At 51.3% G+C, this 24,001-nt stretch overlaps 1 protein-coding gene across 4 annotated transcripts in view; it reads right to left on the bottom strand.

Moving 5' to 3' along the window:
* The window catches only part of TUB (TUB bipartite transcription factor), a 158,061-nt gene that overhangs the window by 3,788 nt on the left and 130,272 nt on the right, over nt 1–24,001 (bottom strand). For all 4 annotated transcript variants that reach the window (XM_069738359.1, XM_069738362.1, XM_069738360.1 and 1 more), the window contains 7 exons: nt 21,688–21,855; nt 21,470–21,591; nt 20,701–20,892; nt 18,818–18,930; nt 18,633–18,747; nt 9,794–9,892; nt 9,550–9,721 (listed from right to left, as the gene is read on the bottom strand). In XM_069738359.1, coding sequence (XP_069594460.1) covers nt 9,550–9,721; nt 9,794–9,892; nt 18,633–18,747; nt 18,818–18,930; nt 20,701–20,892; nt 21,470–21,591; nt 21,688–21,855 — 981 coding nt within the window. The remainder of the gene's footprint in view (nt 1–9,549; nt 9,722–9,793; nt 9,893–18,632; nt 18,748–18,817; nt 18,931–20,700; nt 20,893–21,469; nt 21,592–21,687; nt 21,856–24,001) is intronic.

The raw sequence follows: 24,001 nt of genomic DNA, 5'->3' as shown, positions 1-24,001 counted from the left end.
CAGTATATAACATAAAGTAACAATTAGCAAAACTATAAATGCAAAACATTGTTACAAAATTATATAAAAAAAATTGTGAAACAAAATTCAGATATGTGACTGCAGCTCTGTTGGATAAGACCTGATGTAACAGCAGAACAGTGAGCACAGCTCTGGAGGTGACTGGAGGATAAGACATCAGGTAAGAGCAGAATAGTGAGCGCAGCTCTGGAGGTGACTGGAGGATAAGACATGATGTAGCAGCAGAATAGTGAGTGCAGCTCTGGAGGTGACTGGAGGATATGTGCCCACAATCAGCCACACCCTGCTAGGAGCAGCACCTGTCTTGTGAGCTCCAGCACTTCCAGCAGGAGGCCCAGAGTCGGCCTCTCTTCTCCCCAGGGAGAGGCAGGCTTCCTGGGAGGCCGGCATGGCTTCCCAGGCTTCTGTTCCCCGGTCTGTGCCGGCGGGGGACAGAGAGCAGCAGCAGCAACCGGCCCAAGAGGGACTGAGGAGGTCAGGACAGGTGAGAAGAACCATACCCACCTACACCAACCCTGAGACGGCTCATCGTCCGCCCAGAGAGGGAGACAGGGGCGCCCCAGGCCCCAGGAAGGAGAGGAACATCCTGGGGGGAGAGGAGCTCCGGCGAGTCCTCGAGTACCTTCTCCTCCCGAGTGGTCGCCATGCTACGTGAGTACGAGGACGCCGGCAAAGCACTGACCGGGCTGAAGGAGGAGCTGCGGGTGGCGCGGATCCTGAACACCCAAGCCTCTAGCAAAGAGAAACCCGCGACCTCCCAGAGGTTCAGAGCCCTCAGAGATGAGGTGGTCCGGTTAGTGCTCCTCCGGGAGGGGATTGAGAAAAGCGCAGGTCCCTTCCTGGAGAAGTTTAAGAACCAGCGGCGGTTCTCAGAAATGAAGGGGTTAAATATCTCAGGAGAGCCGCCAGCCGGCGTCCTAAGCGACGACGAGGAGGAGGAGGAGGACGACGTGGCTGTGACTGGAGTCCTACAAGCTGGAACCAGCCGGGAGAGTGAGTCGCAGATCCGACAACAGGGGAGCGGCCTCCCGGCACGGCAGAGGACTCCGACAGCACAGGCTGGACTGTCAGCGGAGGAAGAGGAGGAGGGCGGTCTGCTAGAGGAGGAAGAGGAGGAGGGCGGTCTGCTACAGGAGATCCGACAGCTGGAGTCTCCAGTGAACCTGGACCGCTTTTCCTTTGGTGAGGACGACCCAGCAGAGGAAACCAAGAAGAAGAAGACGAAGGAGACCGCACGGGAGGTGGTGAGTTACAGATATGTACTGATGGATAATGTTACACCTGCCGCCTCCTGTGTAAACCCCACCAAACCTAAAGGCACGGGTTCTGCAGTGGGTTCGGGGCATAGGCAAGGTGGGGAGAGGAGGAGGACGTCCGGCGGTGCTGCCGTCTGTGCGGGGAACAGTGCAGGGGGCGAGGCTGTGGAGGTACTCACGGCGCCGGACATAGGGGACCCCGAGGAGTTTGCCTCCCTGCCCTCTGCGGCTAAGCCGGTTATCACCGGGGCTGAGGGGTGCGAGGGGGATGTCCACGCCGTTGCGAAAGGGGGACGGTGTGGGCAGACTCCATCCCTGCTCACTACGGCTGAGCCGGCCGACGCCGGGGCTGTGGGGGGCAGGTCCGAGAAACTTGGTGCGGCGAAAGGGGGGCGCACTGTTGTGACAGGGGCGCAGTGCGCCTCAACAGAGAAGAGGCATGCGGCTGCGACAGGAGAGCAGCGAGTCCAAAAAGGAAAAAAAAAGCAGGAAAAATCATCTGCAGGGAACACTGGGCGCCCTGCAGTGACGGGGGGACAGAGTGCTCCAGCGCCCAAACGTGACACCAGGACCCCGAAGTCTGTGGGTGCGGGGCAGGCGGCGCCCCCCAACAAGCAGCGGGCCCAGAATAATAAAGTACAAACTGCTGCAGTGGGATGGCAAGATGCTCCAGAGACACAACACAGCACCAATCAAGGGAAACCGGGTGTGGTGCTGCACCCCTCCCCCGGTCCAGCAGGTGTGAGTGCAGAGAAGCCAGACACAAGTGAGGAAGGAATGGATGTGACTGTGGAAGGTGCAGAGAACACTGGAAGAAATGGTGGTGACAATACTGGTAATAAAGTGACGGGAAGTGGTGGCAATGGTAAGGGGAATGATGGGAGTAGTGGTGGAGTGAATGGTGGGAGTAGTGGTGGAGTGAATGGTGGGAGTAGTGGTGGAGTGAATGATGGGAGTAGTGGTGGAGTGAATGGTGGGAGTAGTGGTGGAGTGAATGGTGGGAGTAGTGGTGGAGTGAATGGTGGGAGTAGTGGTGGAGTGAATGGTGGGAGTAGTGGTGGAGTGAATGGTGGGAGTAGTGGTGGAGTGAATGATGGGAGTAGTGGTGGAGTGAATGATGGGAGTAGTGGTGGAGTGAATGGTGGGAGTAGTGGTGGAGTGAATGGTGGGAGTAGTGGTGGAGTGAATGGTGGGAGTAGTGGTGGAGTGAATGGTGGGAGTAGTGGTGGAGTGAATGGTGGGAGTAGTGGTGGAGTGAATGGTGGGAGTAGTGGTGGAGTGAATGATGGGAGTAGTGGTGGAGTGAATGGTGGGAGTAGTGGTGGAGTGAATGATGGGAGTAGTGGTGGAGTGAATGGTGGGAGTAGTGGTGGAGTGATTGGTAGTGGTGTTGCAAATGATGGGAGTAGTGGTGGAGTGAATGATGGGAGTAGTGGTGGAGTGAATGGTGGGAGTAGTGGTGGAGTGAATGATGGGAGTAGTGGTGGAGTGAATGATGGGAGTAGTGGTGGAGTGAATGGTGGGAGTAGTGGTGGAGTGACTGTTGGGAGTAGTGGTGTTGCAAATGATGGGAGTAGTGGTGGAGTGAATGAGGAGAGCATTATTGGTGTTGGTGGAGGGGAAGCAGGTAGTGGTCCCGCTGCCCCCCCAGCGGTGGCGGGGGCTTCAGCCCCAAGCTATTCAGGAGCTGTCACTGCTGGGGGTAGTAGTGCGCCCTTGTCTGGTGACCCTGAGGATGGTGACTTGCAGCAGCGCTTCCTGGACGCCCTGAGGAGAGGGGAGAGTTCCATCAATGTAGAGGGGAGGGAGGTTGATCTGTCTTTCTGGATAGAGAGACACGGTCTTTCCGCCTTCCGAGATAGAGGGACAGAGACTGTCTGGTCTCTGCCGACACCGGGGCAGAGGAGTAACCGTAGGAACGTGGCCCGTCTCCAGTGGGTAAGCAAGGATGCCTGTCCTGATCGGTCAAAGGTTGCTGAGCTCCTGCTGGGGATGGGCTTCGTGGCATATGACATCTTTGCCTTGATCCATCCCTATGGGACCTCCTACTTCGATGTCAGCTTCGTGAGACCGGAGGGCCTTGAGCTTTTCTGGTCTCGCCATGAGCTGGCTCGGGGTTGCCCCGAATGGCGGGGTTTCCTCGCTGTAGCAATATCCCGCCAGAACTCGGTCAGGAAGGTGACCGTTTTGACCAGTAACGAGTCACTTTCCTGTGTCGACATCTCTACCTGGGTTGGAAGATACGGCAACATCGTCGGTATTCCCGAGAAGACCCTCGATGAGCATGGTATCTGGTCAGGAGCCTGGACCTTCATGGTGAAATTGAAGGTTTCAGGAAAAACCATTACCTATATCCCTTCCTCAACATTTTTGGGGAGGGACAGGATCTTGATTTTCTACCGGGGGCATCCTAAGGTCTGTCACAGGTGCGGCAGCCCCACACACTTCAGTGCGCAGTGTACCACCCAGAAATGCGCACTGTGTGGGGACCTCGGCCATCTCGCTGCGACCTGTGGCAGGATTTGGTGTAACTTGTGTGGTGACCTCGGTCACCCGTTCAGTCGCTGTCCGCGTTCCTTCGCCAATGCGGTCCTGAAAGCGGCGAGTGCGGGACAGGTGAAAGCCGGGACCAATCTCGCCGGTGAAGGGACCAGCAGAGGCGGAGGAGGCAGGGAACCGGTGAGGAGCAGGCTGCCGCCATCCAATATCAGACGGCAGGAGCAGCGCCATGGGAACAGGTGGCAGGGAGTAGTGACCCTAAACTCTGACCCGGGTGCTTCACTTGCAGCTGAGGATCCTAAAGACAGCGAATCGAGCGAGGAAGTCAAGAGACTTGAAAGGGAGGAGCAAAATGACGCCATGCCTGCCCAGGAACCTTCATCCGGTGACAGTCTGGATGAGGGAGAGGGCGAGTGGTCACAGCAAAAGAAAAAGGGTAACAGGAAAACAACTAAGGATAAGAGGGGGTCCGGGCCTCGAGCCTCCTCCTTGGAGTGCGACCCCTCTGACTCCGTAGCCCTGATCCAGGTGCCATTGGAAAGTCCAGCCGCCCCCCCTCTGGTGGATCTCTCTAACCGGTTCCGGGCCCTCCAGGACTCCCCTCCAGAGGGGGGCGATGGGGACCCGGGGCCAGAGGTTGCGGACAAGGATGTTGGGGCTCAGGAGGTCGCTGGGTCTTCTTCTCAGGGGGCAAATACAAAGCCTTCTGGGGGGGGGACTACCTCAGGACCACCAGACAAGGGCCAGAGTGTATGTAAGGAGAGAATGGATGAGTCTGTTTGTCTTAAGCGCACTAAAAACTCATCATTGTCAGAGGAAGAGGGTGAAACTGTTGGGGGTGGGAAGAAAAAGGCTATCTAATTCAATCAATCATGATGGCGGCACCCACCCCGTTGACGCTAGCAACCATTAATGTTGCCAGCATAAAGTCAGAAGCGGCAAGGTACATGGCCTTTCATTTTCTCGGCCAACTTGATGCCGACATTTTGTTTTTGCAGGAGACCAGGTTGACCGACCTATCAACCATGCATAAAGCAAGGCAGGAGTGGAGGCACGAGCCCTCCTACTGGTCTCTTGCGGCCGAGCCGTATAGCGGGGTGGCGGTCCTTTTTAAGACCGCAGTGGTTGAATGCAGACGATTGATCGAGTTAGAAATGGGGAGATGTTTGATCCTAGATGTCTCCATGGGGGGACAGGAGCTTCGGCTCATTAACATCTACGGTCCCCAGTCCAAGTGGGACCGCAGGTGTCTCTTCATGAAGATCAAACCTTTCTTATTTTCGAGCCGGCAGGTGGTCTTTAGAGGGGATTTCAATAATGTCACGAGACCCTGTGATAGAGGAGGTTCCGGAGACCGGCTGGCTTACGATTGCGTTGCGCTAAATAGGATAGTAAGTGAGGCATGCCTGGTGGATGTCCACATCCGGCACAACACAGGCCACGCGGGGTTCACCTTTTTTAGAGGTAGTCAGTGCAGGTCTAGGATTGACAGGTTTTATTTGAAGGAGGAGGCCGTCTCCTCGCCGTTGTCGGTTGTGGAGGTGGAATTCTCCGATCACTGTTTGATTATGTTTTCTCTGAGCGTTACAGAGACCCCTCGGATGGGAAGAGGTTATTGGAAGCTGAATTCGTCACTCCTTGAGGAAGAAGCTGTAAGACGGTCCTTTGAGGAATTTCTTCAGAGCCAGGTACCGCTGCTGGGCCTAAGTAACACTAAGTCTGAGTGGTGGGAGATGTTCAAACATCGGGTGGCGAGATTCTTCCGGCAACTCTCGAACCTCAGAAGCCTGAACAGGGATCGCCTGTATCAGAGCCTGAGGAGGAAACTCGAGCATCTTGTCTCGACTGGGGGTAGCCGCGAGGCGATCTCCAGTGTGAAATCCTTGCTAATGAGGTGTAAGGACGATAGGCACGCATCTTTGGTTTTTGAGAGGGACTACGGGAAGTACTACTCACCCGACCCTTACAGAAGCTGCAAGATGTCAGTGAATAGTAAGATAGTGACAGGGCTGATGGACAGTACGGGATCCCTGAGAAGGTCCAGATCAGGGATCTTGGAGGTCGTCAGTTCATACTACTCGCACCTCTTGGGAAGGAAGGAACTGGATCATGACAGGATGTCGGCTTTCCAGGCTGAAGCTGTTCCTGAGCCAGGGGCTGACCTCTCGCTGGGCGGTTTGACAGAAGCGATCAAAGAGGAAGTGAGACTGGTGATCGATGGGCTCCGGCCCAAAAAATCGCCAGGTCCGGATGGCTTAACATCCGAGTTCTTTAAGACCTTTAGGGACTCCTTGGTCCCCCTCTTGACTCAGGTGTTTAATGAGTGTCTCTCCTCGGGCACTCTGCCGAGATCATTAAGTAGGTCGGCTTTGACCATTTTGTCAAAGGGTAAGGATCCATCACGCATTGAGAATTGGCGTCCCATATCACTTCTCAATGTGGATAGGAAGGTTTTGGCTAAGATACTCTTCAACAGGCTGGTGAAGTTTGCGCCACGGCTTTTTTCGGAGGCCCAGCACTGTTGCGTTCCTGGCCGTAGCACCATCAGTGCTGTTCTGGGTGTCCGAGAGGCCGTGGAGCGGGGCAGGGCGGGCCTTTGGAAGGGGTTCTTGCTGACCCTGGATCAGGCAAAAGCCTTTGATGGGGTCAACCACGAGTACCTCTGGTTCACTCTTTTGAGGTATGGTCTGCCTGGAGGGTTTGTGGACTGGCTTAAGACCTTGTACGCAGGGGCTGAGACTTTCCCTCTGGTAAACGGGTGGATTGGACAACCTTTTGGGGTGGGATCTGGTGTCTGCCAGGGCTGCCCTCTTAGCCCTTTGCTTTACGCGTTTGCGATCGATCCCTTCCTCAGAAGGGTTGATTGTGGACCGTTGGCGGGGGTGAGGATGGGCGGGTTGGCGCCAGAGCCTATCCTGAGGGTAGTGGCCTACGCGGACGACGTTACCGTCTTTGTTTCTTCGCAAGAGGAGGCGATGGTGGTGATGTCAGGAGTGGAGAGCTACTCGGAGGCATCCGGGTCCAAGGTCAACCAGGACAAGTGTAAGAGTCTCTGGCTGGGAGGCAGGGATCCCATGTTTGATCTTCCGGACACCCTCCCAGAACCCCAAGAACATGCCAAAGTCCTAGGCATTGAATTTGGCCAGGGTGATTACCCCACGAAAAACTGGGAAGGCAGAATCAAACGTGTCGCCCAAAGAGTGGACCAATGGAAGGGTTGGTCTTTGACCCTGAGGGAAAGGGTTGACCTGTGCAAAGCTTTCCTGCTCCCCTTGCTAATCTACCTGGGCAGCGTCTGTGTCTTGCCGGAGCCTCTCTGGACACGGGTCTACAGTCTGTTCTTCCAGATGTTATGGGGGAATAGACTAAACCTAGTCAAACGGGAGGTCACTTATCGCACGAGGAGACTAGGGGGGTTGAATATGGTGAACCCCGTGGTGTTCCTAGTGAACACCTTTTTGAAAGTTAACGTGGCAAACCTCTGGAAAGAGAGGGCTCTTCCATGGGTATTCTCCTGCAAGGGATGGTTTCAGCCTTTCTTCCAGGAATGGGAGACAGGGGGAAGATTGAAGGATCTTCGCACACCCCACGGGCATCTCCTGGGTTATGTTACCCCGGTTCTGAAAATGATGCGCCGGTGGGGTCTGGGAATGTGGGAAGTGAGGTCCCTCCCGAGGAAACTCCTCGACATGCGGGTCTTGCTTTCGCATTTTCAGAGACCATTGGTCCTCAAGGACTGCCCGAGTCGGGATCTAGAGGTTGGGTTAAGTTTGTTAAATTCTAGCAGGATCCCCAAGAAATATTGGGACTTGACTTGGCACTGCTTCCAATGTAAGTTGTATGTGAGGGACAATTTGAAGCACAGGAGCTCCATGGACAGGAATTGTCCCCGTGAGGCTTGCGCTACCTTGCTGGAAAGCATTGAGCACTTCCTGCTTCATTGTCCCTTTAATACAGAGGTGTACAACAGGGTGGGCGCTTCCATTGGTTGGCCGCGGCTGGCTACTCTGTCCTATGCCGAGTGGGCCTATGGAGCGTTCAGAGACCTCGGGAGAAGGGACCGAGCCACTTTATTCTTAGTCAGCGCAGTGGGTCAGGTATTTCACGTGGAACGCACGAGTTTTAGTTTCGACGCAGAGTAAAATCCTCCATGTAGATGAAGTTTGTAGCAGCATCCTAGGTGCCCTGGTGAAGGTGCGTTCTCTGGAGTGCGAAAGACTGGGTGCCCAGAGGGCGGCCCATCTCTGGAGGGGTTTCTCCTTCCGGGTGTCTTAGTCCGTTAGAGCTCCTATATCCTGGTGGTGGGCTGATGTCTTTACACCCTAGATTTTTGTTTTGTATTTCTGTTCCCTGAATAGAAGGTTTGCAGGCATCGAACTTGAGCCTCGGGTGGTGAGTATGTAGGTTGTGTTCTGTGATGTTGGTTTATGTATATATTGTATATAGTGTATTGTATATATTGTATATAGTGTGTATAATAGAGGGTCTTAGTAAGGTTGGGTGGGGGGATTGGGGGGTTCAACGGGGGCGGTGATAAGAGACTGATCTGGCCTGGCCCAGGCCCCGCCTGGGGAAAAACTTTGGGGCCTGATCCTAGCTCGGATGATTCCTGAACTTTGTGGCCAGAGCTGGATCAGGGGTGGCGGGATAGTTAATATGTATGTATATATGTATGTATATGTGTGTGTGTGTGTGTGTATATATATATATATATATATATATATATATATATATATATATATATATATATATATATATATATATATATATATATATATTATAAAAAATGGAAAAAGGAAAAAAAATTGAATAAAAAAAAAAACAACAAATGTCAATGTTGTACACTGTGATGTGTTTAGGTTTGTTGTAGGGTGAATGTCGTGGTGTAAGGGGGGCTGTAAGGTTCGGCAGTGGGACCAGCAGGGTTTTGTTGTGTTTGTGGTGTTGTATAGTGTTTGGTTTAGTATAATGTGTTTATAGTGTATATATTGTATATAATATTGTATATAGGACGGTGTGAATGTAGTTGGGGTTGTGTATAGTAGTATGAATGAAGCTGGGCCGGGGGTCTTACATGAATTTATACTATTTATTATTTATAATTTTTACAGTATTCACGTAAGTTATGAGTATTTTGTTTCTTGTCTTTTAGTTTTGTTTTTTTATGTTATTGGAATTTTTCTTTCTCGTCCCTGATTTGTAGGTCATGAACTTTCTCCATTTTTGTTCCATTTCCGGTTTATTACTTTGTGGCTTTTGTCGTTTGTTGTCGTCTGATTGGAGCTTTGTTCTTATGTTCTGTTCTGTTGTGTTTTATTTTGTAATGTATCACAGTTATTGTCATTTAAAGTGTTTCATTTTATTTAATAAAAGACCTGGAGGATAAGACACGATGTAACAGCAGAATAGTGACTGCAGCTCTGGAGGGGACTGGAGGATAAGACATGATGTAACAGCAGAATAGTGACTGCAGCTCTGGAGGTGACTGGAGGATAAGACATGATGTAACAGCAGAACAGTGAGTGCAGCTCTGGAGGGGACTGGAGGATAAGACATGATGTAACAGCAGAATAGTGAGTGCAGCTCTGGAGGATAAGACACAATGTAACAGCAGAATAGTGACTGCAGCTCTGAAGGTGACTGGAGGATAAGACACCATGTAACAGCAGAACAGTGAGTGCAGCTCTGGAGGGGACTGGAGGGTAAGACACGATGTAACAGTAGGACAGTGAGTGCAGCTCTGGGGGTGACTGGAGTGCAGGATGTAACTTACGATCATTATCATGTATAATTTGGAAATTCTTGACGGAAGCCTGTGTCACCCGGCCGTGGAAGTTGAGGACGTAGGACTGGGTGTCGTCGTTCCAGACGGGCGTCTTGTTGTGCAGCTCGATGACGCTCTCCGTGTTCTTGTTCTGCCATCGGGAGAGAAGCGTTTCGTGTTCCTGTAATAAAGTCGCCATGAAGGTTTGGCGGATTCCTGCTGTGGGGTGAATGGTGCCCGGACCCTCACTCACATTGCGGGGGCGTATGGAGACGCGCTCGTGCTCCATGTTCATGCCGGGGATGATGACGCTCATCTTCCGGGGGCCCTTAAAGCCCAGGACGTTGGTTTCCTGTAGAGAAATGCAATATTTGTCACACAGAGGACGCCCCCTTAATGTCGCCCCCCGAGCTTCACACTGCGGCATGTGAAAGTCTGTGCACCCCTGGTGAAAATGACAGGAATTGTGAAATGATCTAAAAGCCGAACGTTACAGATGGGGAGAGAGATACAAGATAACAGGAGAATGACGACATCTTCCTTTATATTTTAGGCAAACGATATAGAGATGTTTTCATCTTTTACATCTTCAAAATTACAAAAATGATAATGGCCCAATGCAAAAGTTTGAGCACCCTTGGTGATTTGTGTGCTCAGATAACTTTGACCAAGGTTTCGGACATTAAAGGGCCAGGACCACCCCTGCTTGAACTAAGTGTGTGGCCCCGATAAAATAAAAAGACCCTATGCTCCCCTCATGTGCTGGTATGACACGAGCCTGGCGCCCAGTCAGCGATGGCGTTACTGTCTGCAATTTCGTATGGATTAAACATAATGAGGAAGTTCAGGATCAGCTGCAGCTCATTACATAGACGTATTGAGCATGTGAGTCCTCCAGCACTCAGCTCATTAAGTGGAGGTGACTGAGCGTGTGTGTCCTCCAGCGCTCAGCTCATTAGGTGGAGGTGACTGAGCGTGTGTGTCCTCTAATACTCGGCTCATTAGCTGGAAGGGACTGAGCGTGTGTGTCCTCCAGCACTCGGCTCATTAGGTGGAGGTGACTGAGCGTGTGTCCTCTAATTCTCGGCTCATTAGCTGGAAGGGACTGAGCGTGTGTGTCCTCCAGCACTCGGCTCATTAGGTGGAGGTGACTGAGCGTGTGTCCTCCAGCACTCGGCTCATTAAGTGGAGGTGACTGAGCGTGTGTGTCCTCCAGCACTCGGCTCATTAGGTGGAGGGTACTGAGCGTGTGTGTCCTCTAGTACTCGGCTCATTAGGTGGAAGGGACTGAGCGAATGTGTCCTCCAGTACTCGGCTCATAAGGTGGAGGGGACTGAGCGTGTGTGTCCTCCAGCACTCAGCTCATTAGGTGGCAGTGACTGAGCGTGTGTGTCCTGCAGCACTCGGCTCATTAGGTGGAGAGGACTGAGCGCGTGTGCCCTCCAGCACTCGACTCATTAGGTGGAGGTGACTGAGCGTGTGTGTCCTCCAGCACTCGGCTCATTAGATGGAAGGGGCTGAGCATGTGTGTCCTCCAGCACTCTGCTCACTAGGTGGAGGGGAGTGAGCGTGTGTGTCCTCTAGCACTCAGCTCATTAGGTGGAGGGACTGAGCGCGTGTGTCCTCCAGGACTCGGCTCATTAGGTGGCGGTGACTGAGCGCATGTGTCCTCCAGCACTCGGCTCATTAGGTTGAGGTGACTAAGCGTGTGTGTCCTCCAGCACTCGGCTCATTAGGTGGAGGTGACTAAGCGTGTGTGTCCTCCAGCACTCAGCTCATTAGGTGGAAGGGACTGAGGGGATGTGTCCTCCAGCACTCGGCTCATTAGGTGGAGGGGACTGAGCGTATGTGTCCTCCAGCACTCGGCTCATTAGGTGGAGGGCACTGAGCATATGTGTCCTCCAGCACTCGGCTCATTAGGTGGAGGGCACTGAGCATATGTGTCCTCCAGCACTCGGCTCCTTAGGTGGCGCTGACTGAGCGCATGTGTCTCCTCCAGCACTCGTCTCATTAGGTGGAGGGCACTGAGCGTGTGTCCTCCAGCACTCGGCTCATTAGTTGGAGGGGCTGAGCATGTGTCCTCCAGCACTCGGCTCACTAGGTGGAGGGGACTGAGCGTGTGTGCCCTCCAGCACTCGGCTCATTAGATGGAAGGGGCTGAGCATGTGTCCTCCAGCACTCGGCTCACTAGGTGGAGGGGACTGAGCGTGTGTGTCCTCCAGCACTCGGCTCATTAGGTGGAGGGGACTGAGCGTGTGTGTCCTCCAGCACTCGGCTCATTAGATGGAAGGGGCTGAGCATGTGTCCTCCAGCACTCGGCTCATTAGATGGAAGGGGCTGAGCATGTGTCCTCCAGCACTCGGCTCATTAGATGGAAGGGTGTTATGGCTGGCAATCAGGCAACACAGCGTGCAGTAATCAGCGCACATACAGAGATCTGGCAATAACCAAAAACAATAGGACGAGCTCTGAGACGTGGAATCTCTGTAGACTGCAGTACCTGATCTATCCTCACACAACTGTAAGCAGCAGTGGATTGCGCCTATCAACTACCTATGCAACTCGGCACTGCCTGAGGAGCTGACTAGCCTGAAGATAGAAATACAAGCCTGACTTACCTCAGAGAAATACCCCAAAGGAATAGGCAGCCCCCCACATATAATGACTGTTAGCAAGATGAAAAGACAAACGTAGGAATGAAATAGATTCAGCAAAGTGAGGCCCGATATTCTAGACAGAGCGAGGATAGCAAAGAGAACTATGCAGTCTACAAAAAACCCTAAAACGAAAACCACGCAAAGGGGCAAAAAGACCCACCGTGCCGAACTAACAGCACGGCGGTGCACCCCTTTGCTTCTCAGAGCTTCCAGCAAAAGTTAATAGCAAGCTGGACAGAAAAAACAGAAAACAAACTAGAAGCACTTATCTAGCAGAGCAGCAGGCCCAAGGAAAGATGCAGTAGCTCAGATCCAACATTGAAACATTGACAAGGAGCAAGGAAGACAGACTCAGGTGGAGCTAAATAGCAAGGCAGCCAACGAGCTCACCAAAACACCTGAGGGAGGAAGCCCAGAGACTGCAATACCACTTGTGACCACAGAAGTGAACTCAGCCACAGAATTCACAACAGTACCCCCCCCTTGAGGAGGGGTCACCGAACCCTCACCAGAACCCCCAGGCCGACCAGGATGAGCCACATGAAAGGCACGAACAAGATCTGGGGCATGGACATCAGAGGCAAAAACCCAGGAATTATCTTCCTGAGCATAACCCTTCCATTTGACCAGATACTGGAGTTTCCGTCTAGAGACACGAGAATCCAAAATCTTCTCCACAATATACTCCAATTCCCCCTCCACCAAAACAGGGGCAGGAGGCTCCACAGATGGAACCATAGGTGCCACGTATCTCCTCAACAACGACCTATGGAATACATTATGTATGGAAAAGGAGTCTGGGAGGGTCAGACGAAAAGACACCGGATTGAGAATCTCAGAAATCCTATACGGACCAATAAAACGAGGTTTAAATTTAGGAGAGGAAACCTTCATAGGTATATGACGAGAAGATAACCAAACCAGATCCCCAACACGAAGTCGGGGTCCCACACGGCGTCTGCGATTAGCGAAAAGCTGAGCCTTCTCCTGGGACAAGGTCAAATTGTCCACTACCTGAGTCCAGATCTGCTGCAACCTGTCCACCACAGAATCCACACCAGGACAGTCCGAAGACTCAACCTGTCCTGAAGAGAAACGAGGATGGAACCCAGAATTGCAGAAAAATGGAGAGACCAAGGTAGCCGAGCTGGCCCGATTATTAAGGGCGAACTCAGCCAACGGCAAAAATGACACCCAATCATCCTGGTCAGCGGAAACAAAACATCTCAGATATGTTTCCAAGGTCTGATTGGTTCGTTCGGTCTGGCCATTAGTCTGAGGATGGAAGGCCGAGGAAAAAGATAGGTCAATGCCCATCCTACCACAAAAGGCTCGCCAAAACCTTGAAACAAACTGGGAACCTCTGTCAGAAACAATATTCTCAGGAATGCCATGCAACCGAACCACATGCTGAAAGAACAAAGGTACCAAATCAGAGGAGGAAGGCAATTTAGCCAAGGGCACCAGATGGACCATTTTAGAAAAGCGATCACAGACCACCCAAATGACCGACATTTTTTGAGAAACGGGAAGGTCAGAAATGAAATCCATCGAAATATGTGTCCAAGGCCTCTTCGGGACCGGCAAGGGCAAAAGCAACCCACTGGCACGTGAACAGCAGGGCTTAGCCCTAGCACAAATCCCACAGGACTGCACAAAAGTACGTACATCCCGTGACAGAGATGGCCACCAGAAGGATCTAGCAACCAACTCCCTGGTACCAAAGATTCCTGGATGACCGGCCAGCACCGAACAATGAAGTTCAGAGATAACTTTACTAGTCTACCTATCAGGGACGAACAGTTTCTCGGCCGGACAACGATCAGGTTTATTAGCCTGAAATTTCTGCAACACTCTCCGCAAATCAGGGGAGATGGCAGACACAATGACTCCTTCCTTGAGGATACTCGCCGGCTCAGATAACCCCGGAGAGTCGGGCACAAAACTCCTAGACAGAGCATCCGCCTTCACATTTTTAGAGCCCGGAAGGTATGAAATCACAAAATCAAAACGAGCAAAAAATAACGACCAACGGGCCTGTCTAGGATTCAAGCGCTTGGCAGACTCAAGATAAGTAAGGTTCTTATGATCAGTCAAAACCACCACGCGATGCTTAGCACCCTCAAGCCAATGACGCCACTCCTCGAATGCCCACTTCATGGCCAGCAACTCTCGGTAGCCCACATCATAATTACGCTCAGCAGCAGAAAATTTCCTGGAAAAGAAAGCACATGGTTTGAACACTGAGCAACCAGAACCTCTCTGTGACAAAACCGCCCCTGCACCAATCTCAGAAGCATCAACCTCGACCTGGAACGGAAGAGAAACATCAGGTTGACACAACACAGGGGCACAGCAAAAACGACGCTTCAACTCCTGAAAAGCTTCCACGGCAGCAGAAGACCAATTAACCAAATCAGCACCCTTCTTGGTCAAATCGGTCAATGGTCTGGCAATGCTAGAAAAATTACAGATGAAGCGACGATAAAAATTAGCAAAGCCCAGGAATTTCTGCAGACTTTTTAGAGATGTCGGCTGAGTCCAATCCTGGATGGCCTGAACCTTAACCGGATCCATCTCGATAGTAGAAGGGGAAAAGATGAACCCCAAAAATGAAACTTTCTGCACACCGAAGAGACACTTTGATCCCTTCACGAACAAGGAATTAGCACGCAGTACCTGGAAAACCATTCTGACTTGCTTCACATGAGACTCCCAATCATCTGAGAAGATCAAAATGTCATCCAAGTAAACAATCAGGAATTTATCCAGATACTCACGGAAAATGTCATGCATAAAAGACTGAAAAACAGATGGAGCATTGGCAAGTCCGAACGGCATCACTAGATACTCAAAATGACCCTCGGGCGTATTAAATGCCGTTTTCCATTCATCTCCCTGCCTGATTCTCACCAGATTATACGCACCACGAAGATCAATCTTAGTAAACCAACTAGCCCCCTTAATCCGAGCAAACAAGTCAGAAATCAATGGCAAGGGATACTGAAACTTAACAGTGATCTTATTAAGAAGGCGGTAATCAATACACGGTCTTAGCGAACCATCCTTCTTGGCTACAAAAAAGAACCCTGCTCCCAATGGTGACGACGATGGGCGAATATGTCCCTTCTCCAGGGATTCCTTCACATAACTGCGCATAGCGGTGTGTTCAGGTACGGACAAATTAAATAAACGACCCTTAGGGAATTTACTACCAGGAATCAAATCGATAGCACAATCACAATTCCTATGCGGAGGTAGGGCATCAGACTTGGACTCTTCAAATACATCCTGAAAGTCCGACAAGAACTCTGGGATGTCAGAAGGAATGGATGACGAAATAGACAAAAATGGAACATCACCATGTACTCCCTGACAACCCCAGCTGGTTACCGACATAGAGTTCCAATCCAATACTGGATTATGGGTTTGTAGCCATGGCAACCCCAACACGACCACATCATGCAAATTATGCAGTACCAAAAAGCGAATAACTTCCTGATGTGCAGGAGCCATGCACATGGTCAGCTGGGCCCAGTACTGAGGCTTATTCTTGGCCAAAGGTGTAGCATCAATTCCTCTCAACGGAATAGGACACCGCAAAGGCTCCAAGAAAAATCCACAACGTTTAGCATAATCCAAATCCATCAGATTCAGGGCAGCGCCTGAATCCACAAACGCCATGACAGAATATGATGACAAAGAGCACATTAAGGTAATGGACAAAAGGAATTTGGACTGTACAGTACCAATAACGGCAGAGCTATCGAACCGCCTAGTGCGTTTAGGACAATTAGAAATAGCATGAGTAGAATCACCACAATAGAAACACAGTCTGTTCAGACGTCTGTGTTCGTGCCGTTCTACTTTAGTCATAGTCCTGTCGCACTGCATAGGCTCAGGCTTACTCTCAGACAATACCGCCAGATGGTGCACAGATTTACGCTCGCGCAAGCGACGACCGATCTGAATGGCCAAGGACATAGACTCATTCAAACCAGCAGGCATAGGAAATCCCACCATTACATCCTTAAGAGCTTCAGAGAGACCCTTTCTGAACAAAGCCGCTAGTGCAGATTCATTCCACAGAGTGAGTACTGACAATTTCCTAAATTTCTGACAATATACTTCTACATCATCCTGACCCTGGCATAAAGCCAGCAGATTTTTCTCAGCCTGATCCACTGAATTAGGCTCATCGTAAAGCAATCCCAGCGCCTGGAAAAATGCATCAACATTACTCAATGCAGAATCTCCTGGTGCAAGAGAAAACGCCCAGTCCTGTGGGTCGCCGCGCAAAAAAGAAATAATAATCAAAACCTGTTGAATAGGATTACCAGAAGAATGAGGTTTCAAGGCCAAAAATAGCTTACAATTATTTCTGAAGCTCAGGAACTTAGTTCTGTCACCAAAAAACAAATCAGGAATCGGAATTCTTGGTTCTAGCATCGATTTCTGATCAATAGTATCTTGAATCTTTTGTACATTTACAACGAGATTATCCATTGAGGAGCACAGAGCCTGAATATCCATGTCCACAGCTGTGTCCTGAAGCACTCTAATGTCTAGGGGAAAAAAAAGACTGAAGACAGAGCTAAGAAAAAAAAATGATGTCAGGATTTCTTTTTTCCCTCTATTGGGAATCATTGGTGGGCTCCTTGTACTGTTATGGCTGGCAATCAGGCAACACAGTGTGCAGTAATCAGCGCACATACAGAGATCTGGCAATAACCAAAAACAATAGGACGAGCTCTGAGACGTGGAATCTCTGTAGACTGCAGTACCTGATCTATCCTCACACAACTATAAGCAGCAGTGGATTGCGCCTAACAACTACCTATGCAACTCGGCACTGCCTGAGGAGCTGACTAGCCTGAAGATAGAAATACAAGCCTGACTTACCTCAGAGAAATACCCCAAAGGAATAGGCAGCCCCCCACATATAATGACTGTTAGCAAGATGAAAAGACAAACGTAGGAATGAAATAGATTCAGCAAAGTGAGGCCCGATATTCTAGACAGAGCGAGGATAGCAAAGAGAACTATGCAGTCTACAAAAAACCCTAAAACGAAAACCACGCAAAGGGGCAAAAAGACCCACCGTGCCGAACTAACAGCACGGCGGTGCACCCCTTTGCTTCTCAGAGCTTCCAGCAAAAGTTAATAGCAAGCTGGACAGAAAAAACAGAAAACAAACTAGAAGCACTTATCTAGCAGAGCAGCAGGCCCAGGGAAAGATGCAGTAGCTCAGATCCAACACTGGAACATTGACAAGGAGCAAGGAAGACAGACTCAGGTGGAGCTAAATAGCAAGGCAGCCAACGAGCTCACCAAAACACCTGAGGGAGGAAGCCCAGAGACTGCAATACCACTTGTGACCACAGAAGTGAACTCAGCCACAGAATTCACAACAGAAGGGGCTGAGCATGTGTCCTCCAGCACTCGGCTCATTAGGTGGAGGGGACTGAGCGTGTGTGTCCTCCAGCACTCGGCTCATTAGGTGGAGGTGACTGAGCGTGTGTGTCCTCCAGCACTCGGCTCACTAGGTGGCGGTGACTGAGTGTGTGTGTCCTCCAGTACTCAGCTCATTAGATGGAAGGGGCTGAGCATGTGTGTCCTCCAGCACTTGGCTCACTAGGTGGCGGTGACTGGGCGTGTGTGTCCTCCAGCACTCAGCTCATTAGATGGAAGGGGCTGAGAGTGTGTGTCCTCCAGCACTCGGCTCATTAGATGGAAGGGGCTGAGCATGTGTCCTCCAGTACTCGGCTCATTAGATGGAAGGGACTGAGCGCGTGTGTCCTCCAGCACTCGGCTCACTAGGTGGAGGTGACTGAGCGTGTGTGTCCTCCAGCACTCGGCTCATTAGGTGGAGGGGACTGGGTGTGTGTGTCCTCCAGCACTCGGTTCATTAGGTGGAGGGGACTGAGCGTGTGTCCTCCAGCACTCGGCTCACTAGGTGGAGGTGACTGAGCGTGTGTGTCCTCCAGCACTCGGCTCATTAGGTGGAGGTGACTGAGCGTGTGTGTCCTCCAGCACTCGGCTCATTAGGTGGCGGTGACTGAGCGTGTGTGTCCTCCAGCACTCGGCTCACTAGGTGGAGGTGACTGAGCGTGTGTGTCCTCCAGCACTCGGCTCATTAGGTGGAGGTGACTGAGCGTGTGTGTCCTCCAGCACTCGGCTCATTAGGTGGCGGTGACTGAGCGTGTGTGTCCTCCAGCACTCGGCTCATTAGGTGGCGGTGACTGAGCGTGTGTCCTCCAGCACTCGGCTCATTAGGTGGCGGTGACTGAGCGTGTGTGTCCTCCAGCACTCGGCTCACTAGTTGGAGGTGATGTATGTGTACGATCACTGACAGTAAGCAGAGATCTCGAACATGGTCCAGATTTGAAGCCCAGAGTCGATCATTAAGCTACAGTCCTTGTACCCGGCACTCACATAGCAGATGGCAGCGAGTTCCTGACGTAAGTTGCTCGCCTCCAGACTCGAGGAAGTCTTCACCGGGTTCACCCCGTTATCGTAGACTGTGAACTTGGTGCCCATCAGGTTTGACCTGCAATGATTACGCGGTTACTGTCGTCCATGTGACTCTTATCTGGGACATTGATCTGTAATCTCATTACCGGAGTTTGCCGATGAAACTCTCTCCTCCCCGCGACAAGTCGGTTGGATCTATGGAGATGAGATAATTCGAGGTTTTACTCTTCTTCCGTTTTCTTCCAGCCAATAGAAAAACCTAAAATCATTAAAATCTCACAATGTAATCGACCTTCATTGTCTGTAATTGTAAAGTGCTGCAGAATATGTTGGCGCTATAGAAATACAATGATTATTTACTGAGGAAGGGGATGTGTGATCGCTGCGGTCTGCCTCCGGTGGCTGCTGCAGGTACAGCAGCTGCTTAGTTATTTCCACATTGGCAGTCGTCATTACAAAGTGCAGTATGTGCAAGACTATTATTAATAGATTAAACACAACATAAAGCTTTTTTCTTCTATCTTTTTTTTTTTTTTTTTTTTCTTCTGTACCTGTCCCACGGTGCATCCAGTTTCTCAGAACTAAAAGGCCCTATTCATAACTACTAAAACCACATTTCCTAGCAGCACCCTGCTCCTCCTCAGTGCTGCAGATCCCTGTCATATCTGCTTCTCCTCAGTGCTGCAGATCCCTGTCCTCTCTGCTCCTCCTCAGTGCTGCAGATCCCTGTCATATCTGCTCCTCCTCAGTCCGGCAGCTCCCTGTCATATCTGCTTCTCCTCAGTGCTGCAGATCCCTGTCCTCTCTGCTCCTCCTCAGTGCTGCAGATCCCTGTCCTCTCTGCTCCTCCTCAGTGCTGCAGATCCCTGTCATATCTGCTCCTCCTCAGTGCTGCAGATCCCTGTCATATCTGCTTCTCCTCAGTGCTGCAGATCCCTGTCCTCTCTGCTCCTCCTCAGTGCTGCAGATCCCTGTCCTCTCTGCTCCTCCTCAGTGCTGCAGATCCCTGTCCTCTCTGCTCCTCCTCAGTGCTGCAGATCCCTGTTATATCTGCTTCTTCTCAGTTCGGCAGCTCCCTGTCATATCTGCTTCTCCTCAGTGCTGCAGATTCCTGTCATGTCTGCTCCTGCTGAGTGCTGCAGATCCCTGTCGTCTCTGCTCCTCCTGAGTGCTGCAGATCCCTGTTGTCTCTGCTCCTCCTGAGTGCTGCAGATCCCTGTCCTCTTTGCTCCTCCTGAGTGCTGCAGATTCCTGTCCTGTCTGCTCCCCCTCAGTGCTGCAGATCCCTGTCCTGTCTGCTCCTCCTCAGTGCTGCAGGTCCCTGTCCTCTCTGCTCCTCCTCAGTGCTGCAGGTCCCTGTCCTCTCTGCTCCTCCTCAGTGCTGCAGATCCCTGTCCTCTCTGCTCCTCCTCAGTGCTGCAGGTCCCTGTCCTGTCTGCTCCTCCTCAGTGCTGCAGGTCCCTGTCCTCTCTGCTCCTGAGTGCTGCAGATCCCTGTCCTGTCTGCTCCTCTTCAGTGCTGCAGGTCCCTGTCCTCTCTGCTACTCCTCAGTGCTGCAGATCCCTGCCCTCTCTGCACTTCCTCAGTGCTGCAGATACCTGTCCTCTCTGCTCCTCCTGAGTGCTGCAGATCCCTGTCCTCTCTGCTCCTCCTCAGTGCTGCAGGTCCCTGTCCTCTCTGCTCCTCCTGAGTGCTGCAAGTCCCTGTCCTCTCTGCTCCTCCTGAGTGCTGCAGATCCCTGTCCTCTCTGCTCCTCCTCAGTGCTGCAAGTCCCTGTCCTCTCTGCTCCTCCTCAGTGCTGCAGATCCCTGTCCTGTCTGCAGAAAACTGACAGCACGTAACGATTTTGTGGCATCGGATGGATGAAACATTGCTTTATGTCCTTGGCTTCATTTACCAGCAAGGACAGTAGGATAACGGTAGATGGAAGGATTCTTTACAGTGAGGGGATGTGAGGAGACAAGAACCTGTCTCTGATCACAATGATCCAACTTCATGACAGATATTGGGAAGTTGATGTCATTTTGACCTTTTTACCGTCCTCCCGCTCCAGGTGCAGATAATAAGTGGGGTACATGCCCCGGTCCATGCCCTTCTTGTCTCTGGTAATCCGGCACTTAATGGTGACCCCCTGGGGTGCCGGCCGCATCGAAAACTCCTCCAGGTCTTCCACATCGATGGGGGGCTCGTTGGTGGCAGGGCTGGGGGCTGACGCCGTCTCCTGTGGGGGGACACACTGATAGAGACTGATCTGAGAACTATCCCCCAAGTCCCCGGCCCCCCAGATCTAGTAATTGATGGCCACCGCTCAGCGCCCACAGGGGTTGTTAAAGATCACAAACAGGTGCATCTCACAAAATGAGAAGATCATCAAAAAGTGAATTTATTTCAGTTCTTCAATACAAAGAGTGAGAATCTCCCATATTCTATCGTCATTACACACAGGAGCTGGCCAAGTATTGAGGGCAGTTACTGAAAATTCCGGATTTTACAATCATTTTTCAGGCTGGTGTTATAAAGTATTCTAATTTACTGAGATAATGATTTTTGGGTTTTCATTGGCTGTAAGCCATAATCATCAACATTAACAGAAATAGTTTTCATTGGCTGTAAGCCATAATCATCAACATTAACAGAAATAAACACGTGAAATAGATCACTCTGTGTAATGACTCTATAGAATATAGGAGATTCACTTTTTGATGATATTCTCGTTTTGTGAGAAGCATTTGTATCTTTGATCCTCGGGGAAGGATTCTCGCGGCGTGGAGCAGACGCCGTCCATGGAATTTACGGACCTTATTGGATTTCTTGCTGGTGGCTGAGCCTGGTCTGGTGTTACTGTTCAGCTGGGATGAACTTGAACTGTCCTCATCCTCCTCGTCCTCCTCTTCATCGAAGTTCATGCTGCTGGATATTCCTGCAGGTAAAATCAGAGAGCGACTGATGACACCCGGGGGCGAGCGGAGCGGCCGGCACGGACTGCCCGGCACGGACTGCCCCGTCGGCTCCTCACCTTTCTTCTGCATGGTCGCCCTCAGGTCCTGCTTGCTCTGCGGTTGACCGGCGCTCAACGTTTCTGCTTCGTCCTCATCATGGCTGGACTGGCCGACGGTTAATATCTGGACGTGGCTCCCTGTGTCCGTGGCCTCGTCCTGGAAAGCTGCTGCGGGACCATCGATACCTGAGGGGACAGACACCGGCAGTGAGCGGGTGCTGAACCACCAGGCAGCAGAGAAAGGACATGGGTGAGGGTTTCCTGACAACGGCAATCAATGGGCGTCCATTAGAGCGGGCCGCCATAGAAAACACCACAGAATGGCCCCTGAAAAGAGAAGGAAATCACCACAAACCCCCCACCATCCCCTACTGTGTACAGAGAAGCGACACCGGCCCCATCAGGACAGACAAGACCTTCATGCTGATGGAGTCCACCCTCTGCTCAGAGGCATGGAGAGCGCAGACCCCACAACCGCCATGGAATCTGTGAGCGGCACCACTCCAGACCCCCACCTGTCACCATCACGTCAATGGTGTCTGCGCCCTCAGATAACGGGGAGTAGAGTGGGGTAACAAAGCCAACGGCTCCCTCTTCCATCCTTCAGCCTGAGCGTCGGACGTGTGATGGCGTCACTACATGGCGCCTGCTGTGCGGAGCGTCCGTCTGCACACTCACAGGAAGAGGCAGCCGAGGGGGACGGGGAGAGGCGAGAAGATTTATTAATGCAGGGGTCATAATAATTTAATAATGTGAGCGCCATCATATGATGTGGGGGAACCTACCTTCTGTGTGCGGGGAATTTACTGCAGTCATTAGGGGGCACCATATTCTACGAGGGCCATGAAAAGGGAATGGTTGGGGTTAAGAACTCTAAGGGGCTTCAACAGGGGCACAATTACTGTCTACATGCCCCAATAATATTATTTTACAGACTGTGGACAGATGGCAACTAATAAGACCTTTTTCTTTGGAACATATGACTACAGGGAGCTCCCCCTAGTGGTGACTGCAGACAGGATCTTATCATGTATCTCTGTATACAGGGAGCTCCCCCTAGTGGTGACTGCAGACAGGATCTTATCATGTATCTCTGTATACAGGGAGCTCCCCCTAGTGGTGGCTGCAGACAGGATCTTATCATGTATCTGTATACAGGGAGCTCCCCCTAGTGGCGGCTGCAGACAGGATCTTACCATGTATCTCTGTATACAGGGAGCTCCCCCTAGTGGTGGCTGCAGACAGGATCTTATCATGTATCTCTGTATACAGGGAGCTCCCCCTAGTGGTGGCTGCAGACAGGATGTTATCATGTATCTCTGTATACAGGGAGCTCCCCCTAGTGGTGACTGCAGACAGGATCTTATCATGTATCTCTGTATACAGGGAGCTCCCCCTAGTGGTGGCTGCAGACAGGATCTTATCATGTATCTCTGTATACAGGGAGCTCCCCCTAGTGGTGGCTGCAGACAGAATCTTATCATGTATCTCTGTATACAGGGAGCTCCCCCTAGTGGTGACTGCAGACAGGATCTTATCATGTATCTGTATACAGGGAGCTCCCCCTAGTGGCGGCTGCAGACAGGATCTTACCATGTATCTCTGTATACAGGGAGCTCCCCCTAGTGGTGGCTGCAGACAGGATCTTATCATGTATCTCTGTATACAGGGAGCTCCCCCTAGTGGTGGCTGCAGACAGGATGTTATCATGTATCTCTGTATACAGGGAGCTCCCCCTAGTGGTGACTGCAGACAGGATCTTATCATGTATCTCTGTATACAGGGAGCTCCCCCTAGTGGTGGCTGCAGACAGGATCTTATCATGTATCGCTGTATACAGGGAGCTCCCCCTAGTGGTGACTGCAGATAGGATCTTATCATGTATCTCTGTAAACAGGGAGCTCCCCCTAGTGGTGGCTGCAGTCAGGATCTTATCATGTATCTCTGTATACAGGGAGCTCCCCCTAGTGGTGGCTGCAGACAGGATCTTATCATGTTTCTCTGTATACAGGAAGCTCCCCCTAGTGGTGGCTGCAGACAGGATCTTATCATGTATATCTGTATACAGGGAGCTCCCCCTAGTGGTGGCTGCAGTCAGGATCTTATCATGTATCTCTGTATACAGGGAGCTCCCCCTAGTGGTGGCTGCAGACAGGATCTTATCATGTTTCTCTGTATACAGGAAGCTCCCCCTAGTGGTGGCTGCAGACAGGATCTTATCATGTATCTCTGTATACAGGGAGCTCCCCCTAGTGGTGACTGCAGACAGGATCTTATCATGTATCTCTGTATACAGGGAGCTCCCCCTAGTGGTGGCTGCAGACAGGATCTT

Source organism: Ranitomeya imitator, chromosome 9 (assembly GCF_032444005.1).
Source record: "Ranitomeya imitator isolate aRanImi1 chromosome 9, aRanImi1.pri, whole genome shotgun sequence".
Lineage (NCBI taxonomy): Eukaryota > Metazoa > Chordata > Amphibia > Anura > Dendrobatidae > Ranitomeya > Ranitomeya imitator.
Note: the sequence above shows the minus strand (reverse complement) of the source record. Positions and strands in the feature narration are given on the sequence as shown.